Source organism: Pholis gunnellus, assembly GCF_910591455.1.
Source record: "Pholis gunnellus genome assembly, chromosome: 4".
In the NCBI taxonomy this organism is placed as follows: domain Eukaryota; kingdom Metazoa; phylum Chordata; class Actinopteri; order Perciformes; family Pholidae; genus Pholis; species Pholis gunnellus.
Genome location: NC_136530.1, coordinates 1,731,793 through 1,756,961, shown reverse-complemented (window position 1 = coordinate 1,756,961; position 25,169 = coordinate 1,731,793). Strand labels below are relative to the sequence as shown.

At 45.8% G+C, this 25,169-nt stretch overlaps 2 protein-coding genes across 2 annotated transcripts; both read right to left on the bottom strand.

Moving 5' to 3' along the window:
- Window positions 1-160: 160 nt before the first annotated feature.
- Window positions 161-7,202, bottom strand: fbxl5 (F-box and leucine-rich repeat protein 5). Its single transcript, XM_079157412.1, has 11 exons — window positions 7,108-7,202; window positions 5,985-6,200; window positions 5,230-5,325; window positions 4,850-5,045; window positions 4,208-4,393; window positions 3,968-4,093; window positions 3,454-3,602; window positions 3,285-3,367; window positions 2,466-3,206; window positions 1,913-2,061; window positions 161-999 (listed from the first exon to the last, which is right to left on the bottom strand). Exons 1-11 carry the CDS (start codon window positions 7,189-7,191, stop codon window positions 923-925), a joined length of 2,103 nt encoding a protein of 700 aa, XP_079013538.1. The 5' UTR covers window positions 7,192-7,202; the 3' UTR covers window positions 161-922.
- Window positions 7,203-7,907: 705 nt separating this feature from the next.
- cc2d2a (coiled-coil and C2 domain containing 2A) lies at window positions 7,908-23,888 on the bottom strand. The gene is made up of 37 exons (XM_079158221.1): window positions 23,686-23,888; window positions 23,449-23,530; window positions 22,890-22,973; window positions 22,666-22,786; window positions 22,160-22,248; window positions 21,929-22,030; window positions 21,776-21,856; window positions 21,493-21,693; window positions 21,232-21,388; window positions 21,001-21,137; window positions 20,766-20,897; window positions 19,677-19,886; window positions 19,455-19,561; window positions 19,221-19,361; window positions 17,957-18,113; window positions 17,446-17,714; window positions 17,162-17,339; window positions 16,220-16,373; window positions 15,977-16,124; window positions 15,389-15,527; window positions 15,095-15,298; window positions 14,921-15,013; window positions 14,688-14,779; window positions 13,651-13,818; window positions 13,502-13,556; window positions 13,311-13,420; window positions 12,524-12,620; window positions 12,341-12,439; window positions 12,058-12,234; window positions 10,304-10,507; window positions 10,122-10,211; window positions 9,919-10,032; window positions 9,092-9,226; window positions 8,841-8,963; window positions 8,703-8,761; window positions 8,403-8,580; window positions 7,908-8,248 (listed from the first exon to the last, which is right to left on the bottom strand). The coding sequence occupies exons 1-37, from the start codon at window positions 23,697-23,699 to the stop codon at window positions 8,063-8,065; spliced, it is 4,887 nt and encodes a 1,628-aa protein (XP_079014347.1). The 5' UTR covers window positions 23,700-23,888; the 3' UTR covers window positions 7,908-8,062.
- Window positions 23,889-25,169: the final 1,281 nt, after the last annotated feature.

The window sequence follows — 25,169 nt, the reverse complement described above, 5'->3', positions numbered from 1 at the left end:
GAACATCAACCAGAACAACATTGAAGTCTTTACATTAATAATTAATGCTGTTCTGCAAATATATGTATTTTATGTGTTAAGACAATAAGATATCACACTTCTACGTTGCTGAATTATTCACTAAAGTATTAACAATAAACAACAGAGCTTTTAACCCCAAGATACTTCTTTATTGTTCAGAATTCTTCATGCACAAAATACATTTCTGCTGCAGAGACGATGAACCCAGAGCGAGCTTCTCTCCATCTGACGGGAATCGTTCTTAATCTTCTCAACGCTCCTCAGCGATGAGCTCAAGTCCCTCTCAGGTGAACATCGGTCCATTTATTAAACACAACGTCGGAGTTCATGAAGAAGAAAGAGCTCGTGAACATCTGGAGTGAACATCTGGTTTAAGAACACACTCGTGTAGCAGTTCTCATGTCTGTACATCCTGCTCCTGGTGTCAGTGATTGAAATGTTGCTCTCCAATAAGTGACGGCGCGTTTAACTGAAGATGAAGATGTTCGGTCTACACTTTGCTGATATTATAAACAGATCAAGTAAACACACAGCAGGAGAAGCAGACGTATATATACAGCTCAGTGTAGCTTTAGTGACAGAAGAAACAGTTTAACTACACAACAACACAGAGCACTTGGTGTTAACGCTTCTCTAGTTCTTTATTTTTCATAACCCAAAAATGTTCAGACACTTCAAATCCGTCGTCACCCCCGTTTGTGTTTTCCTTTCCTAAAAAGATTATTCCCATTTAATATAGATGGAAATAACAGGAGCAACAAAAAAACGTTTCATCCAGAAACATTTTCCATGAAGTGACATGAAATACATAAACCGGTATTCACAGGATAAAGTGCATAAAAAAAGGAGACGTGATATTTATCTTTTTTTGTTTGTTTTAAGGAGAGCGTTGCCGGGCGGATCACTCTCCGGAGCGACAGCACGCCCTGAAACCACACTGCAGGTTCTGGCAGCCGCTGGCCGTGTCTGCATGAGGACCTGCAGAGAAAACACCACACAGTGGTCACCTACGGAACTACAGGAAGACGACACATGAACAATACCAGAGATACAAATATCAATCGTCATATTCATGACAAATACATGAAATGAAGTGAATACTGACGGCGTCAGAGCAGCTACTGTAGTGCCTACTTACCTTCCACCTCAGTAGCACCTGCTCCTTACACTAAGACACTACGCAGGTGAGTTAGTGATGCTCGTTACAGCTGGAACACATCGTTATAGATCTGCTCACATTCACATGTTTAAAAGGAACAGTTCACCCCAAAATCAAAAGTACAGATTCTGCTCAGACGGCAACCTCCGGTTCTTTAAAGTGAAGTCGATGCTTCATGTGTTAAAGCTGCATTCTCTCTAGTGTCCACCAGGGGGCGACTCCTCTGGTTGTATAGAAGTCTATGAGAAAATGACTCTACTTCTCTCTTGATTTATTACCTCAGTAAACATTGTAAACATGAGTTTATGGTCTCAATCTCTAGTTTCAAGTCTTCTTCAATACAGCATGATGTTCATTTAGTAAATGATGGTCCATTTAGAGTCAAACAGACCATAAAGCAGGGGATGCTTTAGGGCGGGGCTACACAGTGATTAACAGGTCTCTACCAGAGACGTATACGGCGTCTCTACGTCTGACATCATGACGCAAATGAAGATTTGTAAGACCTCCTGTTTCTAAAGCTTATAAAGACTAATTGGCCTTCTTTGTAAAAGCAAGTGTGAAAACCTCGCTCCATTCGATTCGATCATTTTCTGTTGCGGCGGCGGCTTCGTCTGTGGCTAAAATAAATCACTCTTTAGGAACCCGTTTGGGAGTCGCTGCGTCAGACGATGTGAGCTAAAACCCCCCGACTGTGTACACGGTGCAGGCCGCTGCAGTTTCACTTGTTACCGTCGATGTTGTCGCAGTAATAGAAGTGCTCGTCGTTGAGGGACGGACAGGCCGACACCAGCTCCTGCAGCCCCACCTCAGTGATGAAGAGGCAGCCGGACAGGTTGAGATGCTCCAGGAACGGAAGCCCTCCACGCTGCGACAGAGCCCTGAAACACACACACACACACTGATAATCCAGTCTGAACATAATAGAGGTAAAACTGTTGACTACAGCAAATGTTCTGCACGGCTTTCATTAATAATCTGCATTTAGGTGATAATAACTGAATGACGACCTGCATTTCTTCTTTTCCATCTGATTTATTGTGAACAAACACTCATAACTCATCAGATGAGTGGAACCAACGACCCACACGAGTTTAGTCACTGCACCACCTTCTGTTATCGGTTGGCACTGAAAATAACTACACTTAACCACTAAACGCTGTTTTGAAAGTGCGACCTGACAAAACCGATGTTGTGTCATTCATCTCAGTGCATCACATCGGTGTCTGAAGACACTAACCTCTATGTTAAATGATGTGTGTGTGTGTGTGTGTGAGATCTTTACCTCAAGCCCAGGTCTGTGACTTGATAACATCCGGAGAGACTGAGAAACCTCAGTGAGCGCTTTGCCTCCGACCGGTCAGTCCTGTTTTCCCGCTCGGGGCACCGCGGGCCCCCAAAAGAGGAGCATTTAGTCCGAAACTCCGCGGCGCCGCTCCTAGTGGAGCCCGACTCACACCGGGGCCCGGCAAAAGTCCTGAGGGCCGTGTCGCCGGTGCAGCAGGTGGAGTGACCGCAGAGCATTTCCCCCGACATACCGGAGTACTGCTGATGCAGGAAGGAGGCGTTTGGGCCGGTCCTGTGCCCGCGCCTCCTGCTCCTCCTGCAGCAGCACGAGCTCCCCGCGAGCTGCGCCTCCACGAAGCTCTCCGCCACGGGAATAGACAGCCCGCCGCCACGGCGGCTCCACTCCGCGGCGTCCTCGATGTCGGCGAGGTCCGAGGGGTCCAGGACCCACACTTGCGTCGGGGTGCCGGCGGCGCCCCAGCGCTTCGTCCCCGGCTTGAATATGATGGCCTGCCGCTGGCGCCTGGCCGGACGCAGGTTCCTCTCCTCCGTGAGCGTGATGGAGATCGAGGAGCTCTTGAGGAGCTTGGCTCGCCGGTCTGAGCGCTGGTCAAAGCAGGTGGAGGACGTGAGGTCGCCCAGACCGACGGACAGCTTCTTCATGGTGTAGTCTGTGATCTTCTCACAGCCCGACAGATCCAGGTGCTCCAGATAGAGACAAGCGCCGAGAGACGACCAGCTGGAAGAAGGAGAACGCGGTGAGGAGTTTATCGCACATAAAAAAACTGAATCGACCGGGTTGACCTTTAACATTTACCTGTCAAACGCACAATCGGTGACGTCCGTCTGGGTCAGGTCCAGGTGAGTGATGTTGGGGCAGAGACTGAGGATCTGACGCACCTGAAAGAACAAAAAGCATCACAGCTCAGACACAATCTTCATAACGTCCGACTGCGGAGTCAAAATAAAGACTTTGCGCCGCTTACCATTTTACTGGAGACCGTAGAGCTGTAGGCCAGAACGATGGACTTCACAGACGGACCCACGGCTGGCAGGAGGTTCTGGATGATCCCGTTCAGAAGCCGCTTCTCTCGCTGGGCGGTGTCGATGGCCAGGGAGCCTCGTTTAGACTCATCTGAAGAGACGAGGAACAGGAACACGGGACAGTTCATTCATGAAACCTTTGTTCCAGGTAGCTTTGCTGCCAAAATGGGGGAACGTCTCATAAATGTGGTGACCAGAAACACGGCTGTGATCACGTCATTGATCCTCCACCACGGTGAGCATGAACTCAGCTTTATTCTCACCAGACCAGGTGACTGAATTCATCAGTGTGTGAGTAGTGACGTTATCACCCTAAACAAATATTAAAGAGGTCAAACCCGCCCAGCTAAACCCGTGTGATACGAGTGTTAAAGACACGTTTCAGTACTTTATCAGGCGGCAGGTTGAAGGGTTTGAATCCAACGGCCCATTCTTTATATTATTCTCTTTCCTTACCGGACTCATCGACGTCCGCGTCCTCGTCCCACTCCTGATAGGCCCGACCCTCGTTCTGCCGACTCGTCACCCACTCCTCATCTGGCTCCTGGTCCAGGTCCCCTGGGGGGCCACTATAATAATCACCTACAGAAGAGAGACAAAAGACAACGTTTAGCACCACGACGTACTAAAATCAATGCAATTAAGTATTTACTGTTGCAGGGAAGGTGAAGCCTGGTGAGGTAATGAGCGGCCTACCTCTGGCCCAGTGTACCGGGTACAGGTGTCTCCACAGGGAGCCGGTCTTTGCCAGATCGGACCAGGAGCTGCACACTTGACTACAGCGACTCAGATCTTCAGGGCCCAAATAGTGGAAGAGCCTCAGCATGATTTCAGCAGGAAGCTGGGAGATGTGGGCTGAAGGGTTCCTGTTCTTCTCCAGGTCTGAAGAGGACGAAACAGCTTCGCCTTTAACCGACTCAAACACTGAAACTAACAGTTCATCCTCTCATGAAATGGATGAGTAACAGATAAATACGACACTGCTTCATGCTCGGGTATAAAGCTTTACTGTGACCCTTAAACAGGACGGAGCATCGTTTATGATTGATTAGTGACACCTGTACTTCTCCTAAAATCAAACTGTCTGCTGCACAGCCAGGGCTGTAAAAACAGACTTAGTAAAACATGTTCCATGTGACGTTCACAGCGTTCTCAGCAACATAACCGAGAGCAGCTTATTTAAAATACTGTCGCTGCACACAGCAACACTGAGAAGGAGTCATTCCTGTATCACCTGAACTCAACTCAACAGCTCCTGGTATGACAAACATGAAGCATTCCTTCCAACTACTTATGACTTCTCCCACAACAAGAACCTTCAGGAACACGTTCACTCACCGTAATCGGTCTTCTCGTGGTCGGCGTATTTAAAGGCCTTCTGCAGCTCCTCCGCCTGACTCCACAGGCTGAAGCCCTTCAGCACCTCGGCAGCACAGTCCCACTGGTGCTGGCTGCAGTGCTGCGCAATCACCTGCTTCTTGATGTCCTTGAGCTCCTCGTAGGTGAAGTACTGCATCAGCATCGGCTGAAACACCTGCAAACCAACCTCCTCACTTTATAACCAGCGTGCTGCAGTGACGGTCACAGACGGTGTGTGAGCACCGTGACATTTGATTCTTTGGTGTTTAGGAACACAATTTAGTCTCACCCATTCTTTGGGGAATAAATGGATTCAAAGACGTTTATATGAACAATAAGAATGAATGTGAACATCTCACCTCTTCTTCTTCCTTCATGTGGGGCAGAAAGTCTTGTGTGAAAGCTTCTAGTCGCTCCTTCAGCTGCTGGGCATAGTTCAGCTGCTCGTATTCACTCTAAAACACACAGCAATTATTAATTCATGCAATCCTGTCTACAACCATTACACATGGTCATTATGATCTACAACCTCTTCAAGGAGAAGTCAACATAAGGTCTGCCAACTACATAAAAAAAGGACGACTGTTTGAAAAGTGACCGGGACAAAGTGGAAGTAAAGATTTACACAATTGCATCATTCTGGAAAGCCCCGAGAGAGAACAATAACTCGTCTCTCTTGTTCAGCAGATCACAAAAAACAACTCTGCTTGTATTACAATTCAGCCTTCTTTATGCATCTAATGAATAAATCAAGTTTATATCCTCTTACAATCACGACAAAAACTTTGTCTTGAATAGTTTTATAGAAACAGATACGATTTGCAAAATGGCTTTAAAATAAACGACTCTAAGTTTCAAAAGATACACATCATTTCACATATTTACATTTAACTTGTATATAACGTATATATGAAAAACAACAATTCTGATGTTGTTGTTGTTTCTGTAATCTGTGTGTGGCCAACATAATAGTTACTCTAATGACAGAGTGTTACCCCACCATTGAGCATCAACTATCAGCTGAGCTCTGCAGGACTCATGCATGCGTTTCCCTTTAAGTAAAGTCTAGATGCAGAACAATGAACTAGTCTGTAAAGCAGCGATGCACGTTTACCTTGACGTTGTGCAACCCTTTTTCAAAGAGGGACAACATCTCTGAGAGCTTGTTGTCAGAGTGCACGTTGTACACAGTGCAGCAGCGCTGCTGCAACAGGCCGATGATGTACTCGTTCTCAATCTGTTCGTGCATCTTGAACTCCTTAAAGGTGGCGCACAGCGACTGAAGAAACGAGCGGAAATCATTGTTGTTGGAGAAGTTGGTTTTTGACAGCTGCGGAAAAACAAACAAAGGAATACTCATTCATAACACAATGTGTTTACACCTTTTAAAGATAAAGTCATTAACACACCGGCCATGCATTATCAGAATCACTGTTATTGACGACGTTATGTTTGCACATACAAGGAAGCTGACTCTGGTCTTTAGCATTGATCTCAATGTACACAGACATAGAACGACAGCTCGGAACAAGAAGAACAAAGCTGAACAACCAGAAGAAGAATAAATAGACAGCACTACTGTGAATACAAGTATATGAAAGAATAGGTTTATATATATATATATATATACACAAAAAGAAGTTAAGACCAACAATAAAATACAAACAAAACATCTAATAAAAGTCAAGTGTTCAGTCAGTTGTAATAAATGAATACTGAATGATCTGTATGGTTATGTACTATATATATATATATATATATATATATATATATATATATATATATGCGTGTTGACACACTATATATACACTGTGTAGTAATTATATTGACAGTGACAGATATGAAAATGCTTGCTGTTGCATTAAAAACTGATAAACTATAATATATAATATGAGCAGTGGATGTTTTGGTGATGCTAGCTAGTGTCGCTAACTCAGTTTATCTTAATCTCACTCTATTTTATTTTTATTTGTTACAGACAGCTCGTACATTTCCAATGTTTTTTACACGGTTAGTTTCAGGGAACACTATAATCTGCGTTGTGACGCTTTAAGTCATGTTGCATAACAAGGTATCTCTGAAGACTGTTAGTTAAGCTAGCGAAAACCAGTTAGCAGGCGTTAGCTGAATGCTACTGACACAAGCTAGCTGGCGTTCAGCCGTCCGTTGGCCACACACACACCGTCAGATATTCCTTTTTAACTCCACATTTAACTCTGAGTTTTATTCCTACACACCTTCTCGCAGTATAAGCCCACCAGCTGCTTCATTCGCCAGTGTGGGCCAGTAAAAACATCCACCTCGTCTGGAAAGGGAGCCATCTTTTACACACTGAAGCTCAGTGCGTCATCTGCGCAGCCGCAGATACAATCAAGCAAGGGGGCGTGGAAAAGCCATCACAAGACCCGCCCCGTGTCACATTCAAGCGCTACGATTGGCCAGACGTCGTCGAGGTGCCGGTAACCTGATTCGTTCCAAGTCCTATGTGCTGACCAATGGGCTATCCTGATTCTAACTATATTTTCTAATCCGCAACCAATCGTTTCTGCCCTCATCCGGCTACAAGAGGCGGGTCTTGGCAATTAAAGCAGTGGGATTCGTTCCCACTGTGGCTCATGAGACCACAGTAAAAACACTGATCTGAGGTCAATGTTTTACAACATGTTAAATTAAATTCCCCCAGATGTGCCCCCAGATCAGCAAATGTGTTTTGAAAAGCTTAAAAATAAAAATTCTAATTAAAAAATTGGAAGGTCTATGGAAAGGGATCAACAGATGGCAACTTCTTTATAATTACTATTTATTATTATAAGTTGGCAAAACTCTCCCCCTTTCCTCACTTGCCTCTCAGGGCTTCCATACACACATGTCAACATAGAATCATGAAATATTGTAAATATATTTCCATAAAGTCAAATGCAACCACAACACAAGCTACGGTCTCAGAAATTGCTCTTGTCAGAGTCAACAAGAAGAACAAAACATTATTTAGAAAGGTGGGTTTTAATGCAAGGTTATGGGATGTGATGTACAGATATAAAACTGGTAACTGTGTATTACAAAGATATGACAACCATTATATCCATATATATATATATATATATACACAATAGTGCTGCAATGGTGTGTAAAGTCATCATTTTAAATAGAGGTGAAGCTCATTAATCCACAGTAAGAGGAGCGTCTCTCGTCTCATGAGCGCACGAGCGAGGCCAGGTACACCCACACGGACAGGACGTTATTCGGGTACGGGTGCACGTACACGGCCAGGGCGAACTCCACATTCGCTGCGTGAACGTTGTGCACTCCAGTGCTGTACACCGCCTCCACGATGGGCCGGATCTCAGAGAACGGCAGATGCAGCGGGAACCCTGAAATCTAAAACAAATAATAAAGATCCTATTAGTTATTTATGAGAGGAGTTTATTAAATGTGTCATGAATGAGCTGACGTATTTCCTACAGAGCGGAGAATATTATATCATTGAAATGTTAGACTGGTGACATCATTCAGTGACTCGTTCCAGACTTGCCCTGTTGTCTCCCAGCATGCTTTGCAGCTCGTGGCGCTGCCCCTCGGCCACGTCCCGCCCACCGCTCTGCTCCAGTTTGGGCAGGAACTGTTTCAGGGTGGTGGTGCAGTGGCGGTTCCAGCGGGTCGGGTGACGAGGGCGCCACTCCATGATCTTCTCCTTCAAGATCTTCTCAATTCTACGGAGAGAGTGGGACGGTAAATGTTTGTGTCTCTCTCTGTGTGTGTGTGTGTGTGTGTGTGTGTGTGTGTGTGTGTGTGTGTGTGTGTGTGTGTGTGTGTGTGTGTGTGTGTGTCTTGCCTGTCCTGAAGCTCTGCTGCAGCGGCTCTGTCCGTGCGCCGATACACCAGCTCCTCTGGCTGAAGAGAATTAGTGAGAATAAAAAACAACATACCAGCGAACAAACATCCAGATTGCATATAAACGCTGGAGACTCACTTGTACACTCGACAGGCCGGGGTGAGCGAAGGATCGGGAGAAAAACGGCTTCCACAAATTGGCTTTCGTGGTGTCAAAACTCATCGTCATCGGTGACGTATATTCTTGAACGTTGAACCACACCTAAATAAAAAGTGACTCAAATAATCTGCTGCAATCTAAAAGGAAGTGATGCTTCAAAAAGTGAGGAATTAAACGCCACATGGTGCGCTGCTGGTTCGAGGTCATGTAGTCGATGTATCTTTACTCACATTGTCGGCGTTGACCAGGCAGCCGACTATTTGCAGAGGGCAGAACGTGTCGTGCTGTCCGTAGTGCTGACCGCTGCTGGGATTCCAGATCAGGTAGCGGTTCTGCTCGAGGGTCAGGACGTACGCTGTGGGTCCCTAAAAAATAAAGATTATTAGTGCCGCTGCAGAACGACTCAAAAGCTCTGCATTATGTTTTATATAACTGTCAATAAAGAGACTTTTCATCCCTTTAAACGCACAGTATTTCATTATTTGTGTCTCAATTTAAAACAATAAACAAAAGACGGAGTTTGTTGACATGGTGAAGCAGCGTGGGATCATGGGAGTTGTTGTCTTCATTCTTCAGTGTTCAGGGTTCCGTATGTGTTTACCACAGAGGTCTCCTCCTCTCAAAACAAAACTCTGAATGAAGCAGCTTCACGTTAACAATCAGTGTTTCTCCAGCACTGTTCAGAGGATGCAGGACGTCCTGCAGGGACAGAGACGAGCTGATGCTAAAGTTAGCTCGGCTTGTTGCTCCGATAACTTAAGATCCAGACGTCTGCTGACCAGAATCTTTTATCTGCTTAAAAACCACAAAGATCTAAAGTGGATCAAAAAAGTGTCTTAAACTGGATAAAAGGTCAGTTTATGAAAGCTGAGGATATGAGGCAGGCCACCAAATGAAACAGAACGTTAAATTACAGATTCTTCTGGTTTGAAATTTGTTAGAAACAATTGAATGAAAGTAAACAACTCAACAACATATACATAAAAAAACAACACATTTTAAACCTGTGCTCCATGTCGGTGCATTGCTGTTTATAATGATCGTCACACACACACACCTCTGGTATAGCCGTGCCAATAATCAGCCAGGCTTTCTTGCCCATAGACAGGAAGTAGTTGCACAAGAGCACGGCGTGTTCTTCTTCGTCTCCCGCCAGGAGGGTGAGGAATTGCTAAAAACAAAAAACAAGAAGACGAGTCCCCGTCAGATTGACGCTTCCCTCCTCTTCCAAACACGAGCGCTCTGAGAGGGTTCACTCACATCACAGGTGCTCCACAGGTCACAGGCCCCGGAGAACGAGACTCTGTCCGGCAGAGAGGGGACGAGCGAGACAAACCTGGCAACCAGGGCCTGTGTGAGGAGAAGAGACAGTAAATCTGACCCAGAAAGACGTAGAATCGGTCACTACATCTCTACATTCACTTCAATACCGAGCGACTGACCGCGGTGTCCTGCGAGTTGTTGGGGAACGCGTCCAGTAGCTCCTGCGGGGGGTTGAGGGGTCGGATGTATCGCGTGACGAACACCGTCTTCCCGTTGAGGTCGATGACGGTGGTGATGCACGGTCGGTCCGGGTGACCCCCCGCCGCCTCCCGCTCAAACCTCTCTGAGGCCTGCAGCAAGCGCTCATCCTCCTGGCTGTCAAACTGCACAACGAGGTCAAAGGTTACGACAGAGGAAAGTCAGCTCAGCACTATGGAGATGAATTCATACGCTAAAAGAATGATGGAAGGCATGGAGGGAGTGTTTGAGTGTTACCTGTAATTCCTTAATCTAGCGATATGTAGCAGAGCAAAGCAAATACGTAGCACAAAAGGAGGACAAACATAAGAGCAAATTAATACACTGATGCATAACTGGCTACTTATAAGAGCATGTGAACACATCTGAGAACGAACTTGATGCAGATGCATGTACGTGTTGTGGTACATGTGGTAGCTCCCATGAGCTTCAGCACATTGTTTGGTCTTTTTGTGTTTGTTCCTGGAGCGCTCATGAACTATGAAGGAATAAATTCATCAACATTGGAAAAGGAAGCGTGAGGATGAAGAGCGGAGGACTTTGAGACGATCACCGCCTAACCAGCCAGACCTGAACGGACCAAAACGCCACCAAATCGTGGATGCTAAGCTAACCCAGCTATAGGACCTGAGGCTACTCCACTACCCAGCATGCATCCCGGCTGTCTGATGCCCGGTCGCAGTACAATAAGATGGATGAAAGCAGTAGGAGATTGGTGACTGTTGAGCCCACATCTTCACAGAGACCTGGATCCATCGTGGTCCAGGATCTAGCTGCACTTGACGGGTGGACAGCAGGACAGAGATCAGGACTCTGGTGGACCAGAGGAGGAGGACTCTGAGTTTACATCATGAGGACTCTGGTGGACCAGAGGAGGAGGACTCTGTGTTTACATCATGAGGACTCTGGTGGACCAGAGGAGGAGGACTCTGTGTTTACATCATGAGGACTCTGGTGGATCAGAGGAGGAGGACTCTGTGTTTACATCATGAGGACTCTGGTGGACCAGAGGAGGAGGACTCTGTGTTTACATCATGAGGACTTTGGTGGACCAGAGGAGGAGGACTCTGTGTTTACATCATGAGGACTCTGGTGGACCAGAGGAGGAGGACTCTGTGTTTACATCATGAGGACTCTGGTGGACCAGAGGAGGAGGACTCTGTGTTTACATCATGAGGACTCTGGTGGATCAGAGGAGGAGGACTCTGTGTTTACATCATGAGGACTCTGGTGGACCAGAGGAGGAGGACTCTGTGTTTACATCATGAGGACTTTGGTGGACCAGAGGAGGAGGACTCTGTGTTTACATCATGAGGACTCTGGTGGACCAGAGGAGGAGGACTCTGTGTTTACATCATGAGGACTCTGGTGGATCAGAGGAGGAGGACTCTGAGTTTACATCGTGATGCTCAAACACAGTCACAGTTGGTGGACAATGTTGAGTTTTTAACGTGAAGATGTCGGCCATTTTATCTGCCCAGAGAATTGTTTTTGTTGCTGCAGTTTAAATCTTTATGATGCAAATAAAAATAAATGTACTCTTTTTGTTTTTCATGCGTGTCGTTGTGCATCCCCATGTTGCATAACGACAATAAACGATCCGTGAATCCTTGAAGACGCACATGAACGAAGACGAACTAGCTGCACTACAGACAGGATCCGTCCTTGAACTCACCTTCTCCCGGACGGACTCTCCAGGCACCAGCTGAGGCTCGATGGTGATGAAGAGCGTGACGAAGGCGCCCTCGCTCAGGCTCCTCAGGGTGTCGTAACCGGCGTCGGCTCCGTGGCTCCGATCCTTACTGTAACCCAGCAACACCGCCGGTGTATTCACCATGAACGTTCCATCGATCTGTCCGATGGAGTCAATAAAGTAGAAATAATCAGTCAGCTGGTCGGCTGGTCGGCGCGCTCATCTGTTAGTGAGGTAATAAACACAGAACAGCGAGGACTCTCACCCGGGCCTGAGAGTAGATGGTGCTGAAGGGGATCTTGACGGAGCCCAGCCAGTGCTTCTCTACCCGGGTGTGGATGGACTTCCCTCTGTCTTTGTCATTCTGAGGAGCAAAAGGAGTTCAATGATGAAACAAGAGAGAATTCAAGGAACACGTTATGATATAATTACAGAGTGTTTTACTCACCACTCCGGTTTCATAAACCACCTCATCGAATATGTTGATGAAGACTTCGTCTTTGACTGATTGTAAGGCAGCAGCGCTGTAGTCGCCATTTGGTGCACTGACGAGGAGAAGAAGAAGAAGAAGAAGAAGAAGAAGAAGAGTTTTACGTTTCTGCTAGTTTGTTCAATGTTATCAAACTGTGTTAAAGAGACAGTCCTGATGTTCTGTAGTGTGTGTGAGGTTCTCCTCCACAGTCAGGGTTCTACTGCAGCAGATGAGTTCATAGAAACAGAGTAATGTTCTGCTGTGGACGTATGTTAGACTCCTAACAGAATGTCTATCAGTGTGAGTGAACGCTGTATTTAGAATGTGTTCACCTCTTCACCTTGCTGTCAGACAGACCTTTCTGAGGGAACTGAAGCTGTTCTCTATGATCTCTACAAAGACACCAGACTCATTCACTGACACACTGATTCTACCTCACAACACAGGAGCTGCTGCTCTGCTGCTGCTAACATCTGTTGGTGAGTTTGAGTCGTTGAGACTTTAGTGAATCTGAACTAACTCTTTAAAACACTAAAGTCACAATAACACAAACTATCCGATATAGAGCAGCAGCTCCTGTGTTGTGAGGTAGAATCAGTGTTTCAGTCTGTTTCTCCAAACTCCATCTACTTTAACAGTTCACTGACTACACAACCACACTTCTAAACATCACTACTATCCCTTTAAGTGCACAATAACATCTGAAAAGAGTCGTAATGTTGAGAAGGTATCTCAGTGGCTAACGCTGATGAGGAACTGTCACCTGAACGGTAGCTGCAGCTCCTCGTTCCAGCAGGGGTTCGGTCCATCAGCTGTGGTCGTTTGAAGCACCGTGCGCTGGAAGGAAACCTCCACAAAGGGCCTCACTTGTACCTAGAACAAGAACCCACACTTACATAATACCGATCACAAGCTGCCAACGAGCTGAGAGGAGAGTGGAGGTGTGTGTGGTACCTGGCTGATGAGCCAGTCGCTGCCCTGCACGGCACTCTGAGACTGTCCTGGTTTACTGGAAATAAAAAGAAACGACACCGATTTCTGTCACGTGTCTGAAACGTATAATTCTTATTTCTCCCGACACCGTTCTGACTCTGAGCGCTCACTTGGCCTGCGGCCGGCGGACGGGGATGTAGAAGGCCCTCATGATGTTGACGAGCAGTTTGATGTCTCCGTCGGACAGATTCTGAGCCGTCACCTTCTTCCTCTCTTTCCTCTGAGGCTTCAGCGGACGCTTCGTTTCAGCCAGCTTGAAAAGGTTCATTCCCAGAATCCTGAGCGTCGCAAAACAAACGGCGGCTGTTAATTAGTCAAACAGCCAACAAGGGACAGCAAACTGCTCATCTAACGGATATCAGACTGTAAGCACGTCATTTATCGAGAGATCAAAAGTATTTCTAACTGTGGGAGAGGATTATTACCCTCCAGGTATCTGCAGTTTTATCATCACAGTACTAATAATATTCATAATATGTAGAGCTCATGGTTTCCTCAACAGTATTTGACTTTCAGGACCCTTTGTGACGCAGTGAGAGCTGCTGATGAAGTGTTTTGGTGAATTAAACTGCAGAACCCTGAAGGGTCTGAACGCTACACAGTGAAGGCTCTACGTCACTACTGAACTGCTGCTCAGGGCTCAAACTAAACGGAGAAACAGAGACACAGAGGGAGGGAGAAGAAAAAGAGAAACTCATACCCAGGACCTGCACCACTGTTAAAAACGCACCGCAGAAAGAATGGAACAGAAGAGTTTATCACGTTCACTTTGGATCATGAAGAAGAACACGCAAAGCAACACCCGACATCGTGAAAGGCTCTGACAGTTATCATATTATTACATGATCATGTGTAAATCTGAACTCAGATTCCAGATCCCCTGTTATCACGTCAACATGTTCCAGAGGACGGGGAGGAAACACCGCGTTGAGCTCAAGATCAACCGGCCAACAAACACTCTCACATCAGCTGATTTATAAAGATTTCAATTCTCTTTGAAAAGAGGAATAAGAGAAGGATACACAGAAATAAAGACGACACGCTCACAAGCTTCAACTGCTATTGTGTGATTGGCAAGAAAGAAAAGATCCTAAATCCTGTAACATGCTCAGCACGAGAAGGGAAAGAGTTGAAAGTGAGTATTTACCCGATGCTGGGTATCTCCTCTTCTATCACCAGGTCAGACAGAAGGTAGTGATGTTTGGCAAGAACAAACCTGTTGATGACCGACTCTCGGATCTGTGGGGAGAGGACCGGACTGTTGAAGCTCAATTACAGCAAACTAATCACAACACCATTATTTGGTTACATGAACTTGAAATATAATTCTTACGTTAAATAAACATGATTAACTACATTTACATCCCATAAGCTGCTCACCTTCTGGAGGTATTTGGCTACTAAGGCTCTGTGTGAATCCAGATGTTCTTTCGTGTCGACGACCTCTCCTTCTTTCAGTCTCTTCTCGTATTCCTGGAATCAACAGAGCGTTTGTGTCACACAGAGCTCATTCTGCCTGCTGTGTAACACACGTTTTATTCTTTACTCTCTGACCTGGAACACCCGGTCGGTGACCTCCCTCTCCACAGCAGGAACACACTTGTAACCTCGAAACTCGGCGACTTCCTGGTTCCTGAGGCGGAGCAGCCGAAATCTGTTGGACCTCTCCAGCTCTTCGTCGGTGACGAAGTTGAACTCCTCCTGCAGCTGCTCCAGACGGAAGTACTCCGGCGCCGTCACCTCCCCGCTGCTGGCCACCTGGTGAGCCACAGGTACGGAGACAGACGCCGTGTTTTCATGTGGAGTCTCCTGGATCGTTGCTATTCGTTCTCATATTCTCATACGCACCTTCAGCAGCTGCATGATGGAGGCGTTTTTGGGATCGTTTGGGTCCAGTCGTGACTGCGTGGCCCACTCGCCGATTTTCTTCATGTCGTAAAGTCCAGACGCCCCGATAAACGAGACCGCATCAAGACGGCCCAGGCCGCTAAAACACAGAGGAGTAACGTGATTAATATGGTATTAATATGAATATCTGTCACACATGCAAGGTACGGACGTAACGCAGCACACAGATGTGTTTACATTACTGAGGACTTCACACACATTATAATGACTTTTAAAGATCATTCACAACCTTTAAGGGAAAGACAGAGCTTTAGAGTATTCTTTACTCAACATGTTACTAATGTAAATTAAACAACAATCTCTAATCGTTGTTTATGTCCACATTCACTTTTGATGTACAAACAGAGCTTAACCTTTAATACGATTGATTATACTAAACAAGTTTAAAGTCTGAGGACGTTGCCAAGTTTACGTCATGCTGACATAAGCTGAAGCCACATAAAGGCCGACAGTAAGCACTGATGTAAAGAACTCGATTACGGGTTAAAGCATGCACAACCACCAGCGCTGTCCTGTAAGTGACACTACCTGTGTACGCCGCCAGGATGCTGAGACGCCGGAGGGGCGAGTGGGACGCCGTCCTCCCCGGACCCCCAACAAACACAGCAGGACAGCTTCCCGGAGGTCAGCAGCGTCTGTTTGTTACCGCCGTCGGCCTCGAAGGAGAGCGGCACGTCTGGAGAGGCGTACGGAGAGGATGAGCGACAGGAAGACAAACGGGAAGCTGTGAACGTGTTGGTGGGTGAGCTGGTGTCAGATGAAGGCTTTTACCGCTTCCAACGCCCTCGTGGTCGAACATCACTCTCTGGTTGCTGCTGAACTCGTATTCCTCAATCGGGACGATGCCCGTCACCACGGAGGGCTCTGGAACCGGAAGAAACACCTGAGCCAGGAGGGAGCACGACGAGCCCATCTCCTCAAACACCTGCACACACACACACACGCACACACACACACACGTGCACGCACACACACACATGCACACACACACACACACACACACACACACACACACACAGACACGCACGCACGCACACGCAGAAATGAGAAGAAGCTTCACTCATAACTCATCGACATTTAGAAGCAGGTTGTTGTTGTTTGCATGTTGATTCTATTTAAACGCAGTAAACAGCCCGCGGTCAGATAACGATCAGGCTTCACTGATACTATGCGGATGAACTTATTTGTAGAATAGGACTCCAGTGGTGGCTGCGTCGTTTCTGACTCAAAATGTATTGAAATAAAGATTCACAACATGTTTATATCTAACAAAATATTTGCTTCAGTCCATATTATTGTCGTTTTGCCTTCAAAACACAACCTTTTATAGATATTAGGGAGAAGAAAAACCAGAGGAGACTGATTGATGGTAATGATTGATATTCTTATATTATATGAGCAGCTTCATGGTCAAGTGTTCACATACTTGAGGTCTCTGGCCCTCATCCAATAATGAGCCTGTGTTCAAAGCGGTGCAGCGGTTTGTGCGTCACTGAGCCGGTCGGTGTTTCACCGTTGGGTTTTGAGTCGAGCAGCAATCTAACAGCACGAGTTACATTTCATTTACCGCAACTAAAAATAAAGTATTTATTCAGATTCTTTAGGGTGATGACCTCCTAACATACGACAGACATTTGAACCTCAACAGAACCTCTGAATGTTAAAACACAGCCGTGTAAAGAACGCAGTCCACACAGTCATGGAGCTGTTTACCTGTAAATTGATGCTCTGGGGACAGTTGAGTATCTTGAGATAGAAAATCTGTCCAAAGTGCACTCTGAAGTCAGCGTTCAGGGAGCGGCCGTCCGTTCTGGAGACTTCTTTGTTGTTGTAGAGGATCTTGATGAAAAGGGAGCGTCGTGAAACGTCCTCCCGGCGAGCTATCTCAGGCCTACGAGGAGGAGGAAACATTAACAGTGCAGTTCATCTCTTAAGTCCTCTCATTTCAGATTGATCATCTCACTTATTTTGTATATTTCAACCCTTCCTGCTGGTACCTGGGGCAGAGCTCAGTGGCGGTGATGTTTCCAGATGCAGACAGATCCGGGATGAGGACGGACTCTCCGGGTTTCCTTCGTATCCTGGAGGCTTTCTCTCTGACCCGCTGCTCCACGGAGTGGAACTCGGGCTTCTCCGGAGGCTCCGGCTTCGGGGGGCCTTCCTCAGCGGGCCCCTCCGATTCACTCGCCTCCTGCTCTTCATCTTCCTCCGTGTCATCCTGAGCCTGGCCTTTCTTCTTCTTTTTCCTCTTCTTCTTCTTGGCCTTCTGAACACAGTGAACACAGGACGTGTGTGTGTGTGTGTGTGTGTGTGTGTGTGTGTGTGTGTGTGTGTGTTAATATATATATGTGAATATTCCCCGTCTTGATTTTTAAACCAGAATTAGAATTTCAGTTTATTTATTATTCTTTATGAGAGACATTTCATCCGAGAGGCTTTTTAAAGACTTCCTTTATCCTCAGAATGGTGCTGATGATGTCTGTGCAGTAAGCTGACAGCAGCATCTACCTGTTTCCTCCTCCAGAGCTTCCACTCCTCCAGCTGTTTCCTGTACTCGGCCAGCTTTCTCTGGTAAACTTCGTCCATCTCTGCCTCCAACTCCATGACCTCTGTCAAGATTTCATCCTCGTGCTCTCGCTCGTCCGACGCCTGCTCCACATTCTCTCTGGAGCACGGTGGAAAGAAACCAACAAAACACATTAATGAAAAGTGTACAAACATCAGCAGACACACGTTATCGAGCGAGCACTCGTTAGGCGTACAAGTATTTATTGATTTTTGGGATCTTTATTCCACTTCCACACATAAACAGAGCACTGCTTTCACTCCCACGCTGTGCTACATTCCTGCTAATGTAAGAAATGTTTGCATTGAAATAAGACTTCAATAAGGTTCTTCTTCACCTGAATTCAGTACATTCTGTTACAACAGAGAGCCGACGGGCAAAACAAATAATATAATTCATTTCATACGTTTTAGTAACTATATTACTCTTCAGCCGCAACATTCAGGAACGTTTTTCACAGGCTGCTGCTGAAGGCTGAGTGCCGTAGACTGTAGATAAGGAAGTGGACGTAATCATCGTGATGGCACTCATTGGCTTGTGGACTGCCATGTTGTTGTTTTATGTAATTAATGAACAGAAGTGACCATATCTGGACTGAGGAGGAGTGACGTAGAGACGCCGTATACGTCTCTGGTAGAGACCTGTCAATCACTGTGTAGCCCCGCCCCTAAAGCATCCCCTGCTTTATGGTCTGTTTGACTCTAAATGGACCATCATTTACTAAATGAACATCATGCTGTATTGAAGAAGACTTGAAACTAGAGATTGAGACCATAAACTCACGTTTACAATGTTTACTGAGGTAATAAATCAAGAGAGAAGTAGAGTCATTTTCTCATAGACTTCTATACAACCAGAGGAGTCGCCCCCTGGTGGACATTAGAGAGAATGCAGCTTTAACACGTGAAGCGTCGGCTTCACTCGGTAGAACCGGAGGTTGCTGCCTGGTGTGCGTGCGACACAGCGGCATGACCGCTCCCAAAAAGTGAAACCAAAAAATCTTGATAGCCCCCTCGGCGCTGTATTTCATATGTTGTCCTTGAGCTAAGCACGGATTTTAAATGTCAATGTTGCCGTTGATCATTTACATTTAATTGTGGGAAGCCATAATCGTAATCACTACTCAAATTAATAGTGCAATAGTCTCATTTGATTAAAGTTCTATGGAGCAGCACCAGACAGTATTAGCTACACAAAGAGGTTCACCTCCTGAGGTAGAGCTTGTAGGGCGTGTTGGTGAACGTCTGGAAGTCCCTCAGGGCCTTCATCTCCTTCCACACCTTAACGATGTTCTTCAGCAGGGTCCTGTCTTTCTCCTGCTCGCTGTCTCGCAGCTGCCGAGTGTTCCTGAGATAAACAGCAGAGGGAATAAGAACTCGTCACGGTTCTTAAGAGGGGATTTTGGTTTCTAGACTGAACAGGGAAATCTGAGGAACTCACTGAACCTCCAGACTGTACTCAGATATCCTCTGCTGCATGGCTTGAGTGAGGCTCTCCCCGCCGTGGATCTCCAGTATATTCCGCAGTGCACTCCTCAGTCCGTTCAACTAAAGCACACAGGAAATACACGATGTACACGTGTGGCTTTGTTTGGATAACACACCAAACATGTTCTCTGTGTATTCTGGGATGTTTTTACAGAGTCGTCTGGTGATGCTTTACCTTGTCAGTGAGGTGTCCTGTGAGGTTGTTACCCTGCCTGGTGAGGTACTGATCGTACAGCTGAGCCAGACGGGCCCCCAGGACGTGCTCCCGACTGAAGAGCGGGTGATGGGAGAAGATCAGCCCGGAGACGTCCACATCCAGCTGGTAGTCTCCCTCGGGGTCCGCCGCACCAGCGATATACAGATTTGCATTCTTGGACTTTAGCGCCTGCGATAGCGGACAGAACGACAACATCATCCATCATGCACCACTCTGGAAAATGATAATCACGGTTAAATAAAGTGCGTGCTTGTGGTTCTCTCGGGTGCATCTTAGTATGTGTGCGAGCTTAAAGGAAGCGTGAACCAGAGATTGATTGCACCGTCGGGGCGTCGCTGTAATGAAAAGTCATGCGTGACAACAATGTAAGATAAACACTCAATTAAACTACAATGGAAGCTCTGTTCTCTAGATGAGCCAATGTGGCAGCTGTGCCCGTCAGCAGAGTTTAAAAAAAACAGAAATACACGAGTTCTTTGGGGGTTTCCCACTCAAACACTCCAGAGAACCAGATCAGATCTGTGTCACCTGCATTGTTTGGTTTTTCCATATCAGTCATGTGTTACCTCTGTGGTCATTAACACTCACAATGAGGTGATCGTGGTGTGTTTTCTGATGGGATGATAGTGAATATCCTCATGAGTGACTTCAACAAGCAGGGGGACCTTTAGATTTAGGATTGTTGTGACTGTAGTGAATCTGAATTAACCCTTAAAAACACTAAAGTCTCAACAACACAAACTCACCAACAGATGGAGGCAGCAGCAGAGCAGTGAACGAGTCTGGTGTCTTTGTAGAGATCATAGAGAACATTCTTCAAAAGGAAACTTAACATCTTGTTTTTAACGCCCAGTTGGAGTTTAGATGTAGCTGTACATTGTCAGTAGAGATGATGTCACAGATGTGTCTCCTCCCTCCCCGTCCCTTTGTACCAAACTGACCTTTTTGCAAAAGGGTCAGAGAACACCGTTCCAGTGTGTGACTGTGCACCGTGCTTTAGATGTGCCAAATGATGGAGTGATGGAAGTGAGAGTGAGTGTGTCTGACCTTCCTGTACACAGGCTGCAGTGCAGGGTCCAGGTCCTCCTCCATGTGGAAGAGAGGGGGTCTCGTGGATGATTCCTTTATGGGGTCGGGCAGAGCCACGATCCTGCCGTCATCACCAAACCACTTCTTTCCCTTAATGAAGAATTTAAATATATATATATATATATATATATTTATGACAGATTTCATGGCTCCAGGGCTCTGTTCAGCTGTCTGTCATGTTGGTTGAAATTACCTCCTCCATTTTCAAGATGCGGTTCTCCAGAATGTTCTCGTTGATCGGGGACACAGGAGGCCTCTCCCCGACATACAGACCCTCGTCCTCCGGATAACGAGGCTTCATGTTTTCAGGCAGTTTGATGGAGGTCGGGGCTGTGGCAGTGACAGAGAAAACGCAGGTAAAAGATCCTCCACAGAATATCAAAGCCGACTATACATCCGGTGCTTTTGTACATTTTGAGAATACCTGTTCGAAAACTCGGCGTGAAGAGGAGCTCGCTCTCCTGCTGAACAAGTTTTCGGTACCCGACGTACTCTGCTTTCCTCACTTCCAGGAAGTCCTGTGTCGATTGTTCAATGACGAATAAATTGTCCTCATCTCGCACAAGAGGAGCTTCTTCATTCTGCGGCAGGACAAAGAATATGAGGCGTCGGGAATCTACAGAACAGGCGGGAATATTCGCGATGCACCGCGTCATTTCTTACAATATTGTTGTCCGTGTCTTACCTGGTCTTCATTTTCATCTTGAATATCTTCTTCAGCATCTTCCTGCTCTTCAGCTTCTTCTTCGTCTCTGTCCTCCTCAGCTGTTCTTCTCTGTTTGTCTCTTTTCTTGCTCTTCTTCTCAGTCCCGTCTCGTGGATCCGGCTCAAAGTCCAGAGTAAAGAAGTTGTAAGCCTCCTCAGCGGTCGGCAGGCCCTCTTCTGTCTGTGTCCGCAAAGAATGAGCAGATAAATAAAACACAAATGATTTGTTCTCAGCATTATTGCGACGTCGTCTCCGTCCTCACCCGTCTGGCTGCTTCTCTGAACTTGACCCTGCTGCTGAGGGCCGGGGGGTCCTCGTGTCTCCCGGCTCTGTCTGGATCAACCTGTGAAACACCGGGAGTTACATCTCCACTGCACCGGGTACAGTCGTGGTGAGAGGACTGTTTGATGCTCACCTCTCGGTCAAACCGTGTTACAGTGTCTCTGTCTCTGAGGCTCTGCAGGCGACTGGCTGGCTCCAGAGACGCCTCCCGCTGCTGGAGGCTCTCACCTTTAGACTGCAACACAAGACGCAATACTTTTCATCCAGCATGTGATAATACTTTCTTTTTGGGGAATAGCATATCTTTCATTATCTTATTCAATTACAAGCTGGTTGTTGAAAAGGAAAGAGGACTTGTGTTTACCCTGGCTGCTCTCAGTCTCTCTTCCAGGCGACGTGTCACTAAGCTGTCCAAATGGGAGTCGGGAGTTTGGCTGATTCGTGAGGAGACACCTAGAAGACAAAGCATTAAACAATAATTACAGTACTGTACTTGATACTCTTTGGTCTAATCTTGTGTGTGTTGGGAGCTATTTATGCTCTTTTAACGTCTAATCTTATTACTATTTTATTGTTCTACTTACCTGCCCAAAGACTATGGGGGGAAATTAGCAATTTTCTAAAAATTGGCACATTACACCCCCTTTTGTAATATAAGGTTTATGTTTTTTTTGCTGGTTTGGATATGACAGTGTAATTGCTTTAGTTATTTAACTTGGGTAAAGGTGCATTTTGAGAAGTTTTGGTCATTTTGTTCAGAGTTTTGTGTATTAAAACATCCATATACTGTAATGCTGCACAATAAAAGCATACAGCACTGTTTTGGTACTGCTTCTGATATTGTATTTTAATGATATCGTGGACACTAACCGCTCAGAGTTCCAGTCGGGGGTCTTGATAAAACCGATCCCTCGTCTTCGCCGTGGTGCTGAATGGTGGAGATCTCCCCCACATCCTCATCATCATCCTGGGCTGAAGATCGGTCAAGCAGCTGACATGTGCCAAGAGATGGAACCATTACGAACCCTGCTGGAGCTTTGAAGAGTGTGCACTATGAAGCTAATGCATATAAAGGGTGCAAAGGGAAGACGTACCCTTTTCTTCCGCCTCTGTCTCTGAGCTCTTCCGGTGCGTTTCAGCGTCTCTCCTGGATCTTCCTCACTGCTTTGAGGTTCCTGCTGCAACACAGACGCACAACTAAGACACAACAGCAACAGCATACACACTGTACTTCTATCCACACCGGTTATTTCAGCACAGCTGGGAAAAAAAGGGTTTAATTAGCAGAGGAAAGAGAGAAGGAGATTGGTGTATGAGCAGCCAGCAGCACTACACACAGGAGGAGGGCTACAGCCTACAGGCTAAACTACACACACACACACACACACACACACACACACACACACACACACACACACCAACCTTCATAGCAGCTCGCTGCTTCCTCTCACTCAATTTGGTGGACGGAACCAGAGCCTATCGAGTATAATTAGATTTACTAAAGCGTTAACAGTGTGTGTGTGTGTGTGTGTATAAAGTGAGACACTCCTCCAGGTCTTGTTGGTTCTTGTTAAAGCTCTGGATGGACTCACACGGTTACTGTCAGTCCACAGACACAGATCAATATATCACGTTCACCTGTCATAACTTTACCTGACTGTCGTCCTCGTGTTTGTTTCCCCCCAACGTGTCTTGCAGGGCGCGTCGTTTCTTCCGCAGTTTCTCTCGAATGACGCTAGAACAGAAAATAAAGAGCTTTATTAAAAACGGTTAGCGCTAACGTTAGCTTTGACAGCTAAAAGTAGCGTCTCAGTGACGGTGACGCTAACGTTTTAGCTAACCATAAACTATACAAGAAAGACAACGAACAGCTGACTATGTTTGCGTTACCTTGTGGACGCCATGGTCGCGAGGATAGCTTCTGTTTGCAATGAAGAAAAAACAGAAAGTCACAGGACCGATGTTGTGGTTGAAGCTAACGTTAGTCTGTATTATAAACAAACCGTAGCTAGCTTGCTACGATGTTTGCATCACTGCGCTCGTGCCCCCCAAAACATTGTCATTTTCTGAGCGATATTTCTCTCTCAATACTGAACTTAACGTTTGTCAACGGGAGCCGTTACCGCTGCCTAGTAACGAGATAAACTACCCCTCAACCTACCTTGAAAACCAGCCTCAATCATACATTTTCGCGTTAGGTCCCGCCCTACTGTGCTGTGATTGGCTAATAGTCGCTGCTTCGACGCGACCTCGCATCCTTGTGATTTGATGCTAGCTCCACCTTTTTTTTCCTTTCCCTTTTTTCCTTTTTTAAACTTTGTATTAACAAACAGCATGGTACAAATAAGACACAAACTTTATTGATCCCGAAACGGGGAAATTAAAGTGTTGCAGCAGCTCAATAGTCCAAAAATAAAAACTGATGAGTGATAACTAAAAATAAATACAAAACATACACAAAAAATACAAATAAAGCAACATAACATTGCTGTGTAGACATTATGTATAGATTTCACTTATTGCACTGGATCCTTGGATAATTGCATGTACGGTGTGTAGCACTGTACTAGAGAAAAGAATATATAAATATGTATATACATATGTATATAAACTAAAGACGGGGGACACACGTTGTTTTGGTCTACAGGGTCGGGAAACAAAACACAGGAAACCTCTGTTGATCTCGAGGAGCTGCAGCACTTATTTCTGCACAAACATTTACTTGAAATCGAAGTTTAAACTGGTTGCAATAATCCACGATAGCACCTTTAATTAAATTACCAACATCCAATTAAATTAATTGGTGGTTCTGGGTTGCTATAGCGATGGTCCACAGTTGCAACGTCTTGTTTTCACTCGTCCTCCTAGCTTCACCTTTCAGCCGGACATTGATGTCCTAAAAGGAAATTGATTACCTTTTAATTTTAATCAGCAATGTATATGATTCTATGCATCATTGTGAACACATGCTACTTCTATTATAATGACCTTCTGATGTTTCATCAGCATCAACTGGTACTTCAAGTAAACAAAATGAATTTCTTTAAACAATCAGAAGTTGAGAACTCGCCATCAAGACCACATCAGACCGGGTCCCGAAAAAAAAACGCTACTATACCAAGACTGAACTATCCTAAACTGGAGAGAAGCCAAAGACTCTTTAACGTGGTGTAGTGTTTTTTTATCTGGACCTGGTTCAATGTGGTCTAGATGTGAAAAAGATAATATAAAAAAGATTATTTTTTGCATTTTTTTATAATAGAATAATATTTGACAAATCTGAAACTGTGTTTTAAAAGTATTTTTTGGGTTAATGCAGTCCATCTATGACCAGTCTATGTATTCGTTTTTGATCTGGACTTGGTTCAATGTGG

Bases quoted from the DNA above. Each gene is read 5' to 3' on its own strand.
- fbxl5 (XM_079157412.1), bottom strand. From the start codon at position 7,191: ATGGCTCCCTTTCCAGACGAGGTGGATGTTTTTACTGGCCCACACTGG. The intron at 3,368-3,453 runs GTAAGCGGCGCA...TTGTTCTTTCAG, and splicing joins CTACGGTCTCCAGTAAAATG to GTGCGTCAGATCCTCAGTCT. The intron at 1,000-1,912 runs GTAACAAGTGAA...TTTTCTCTGCAG, and splicing joins TTACTGCGACAACATCGACG to GTCCTCATGCAGACACGGCC.
- cc2d2a (XM_079158221.1), bottom strand. The intron at 15,299-15,388 runs GTGCGTATGAGA...GTGGCTCACCAG, and splicing joins CCATCATGCAGCTGCTGAAG to GTGGCCAGCAGCGGGGAGGT. The intron at 12,235-12,340 runs GTGAGAGTCCTC...TCCATCGGACAG, and splicing joins CCATCTACTCTCAGGCCCGG to ATCGATGGAACGTTCATGGT.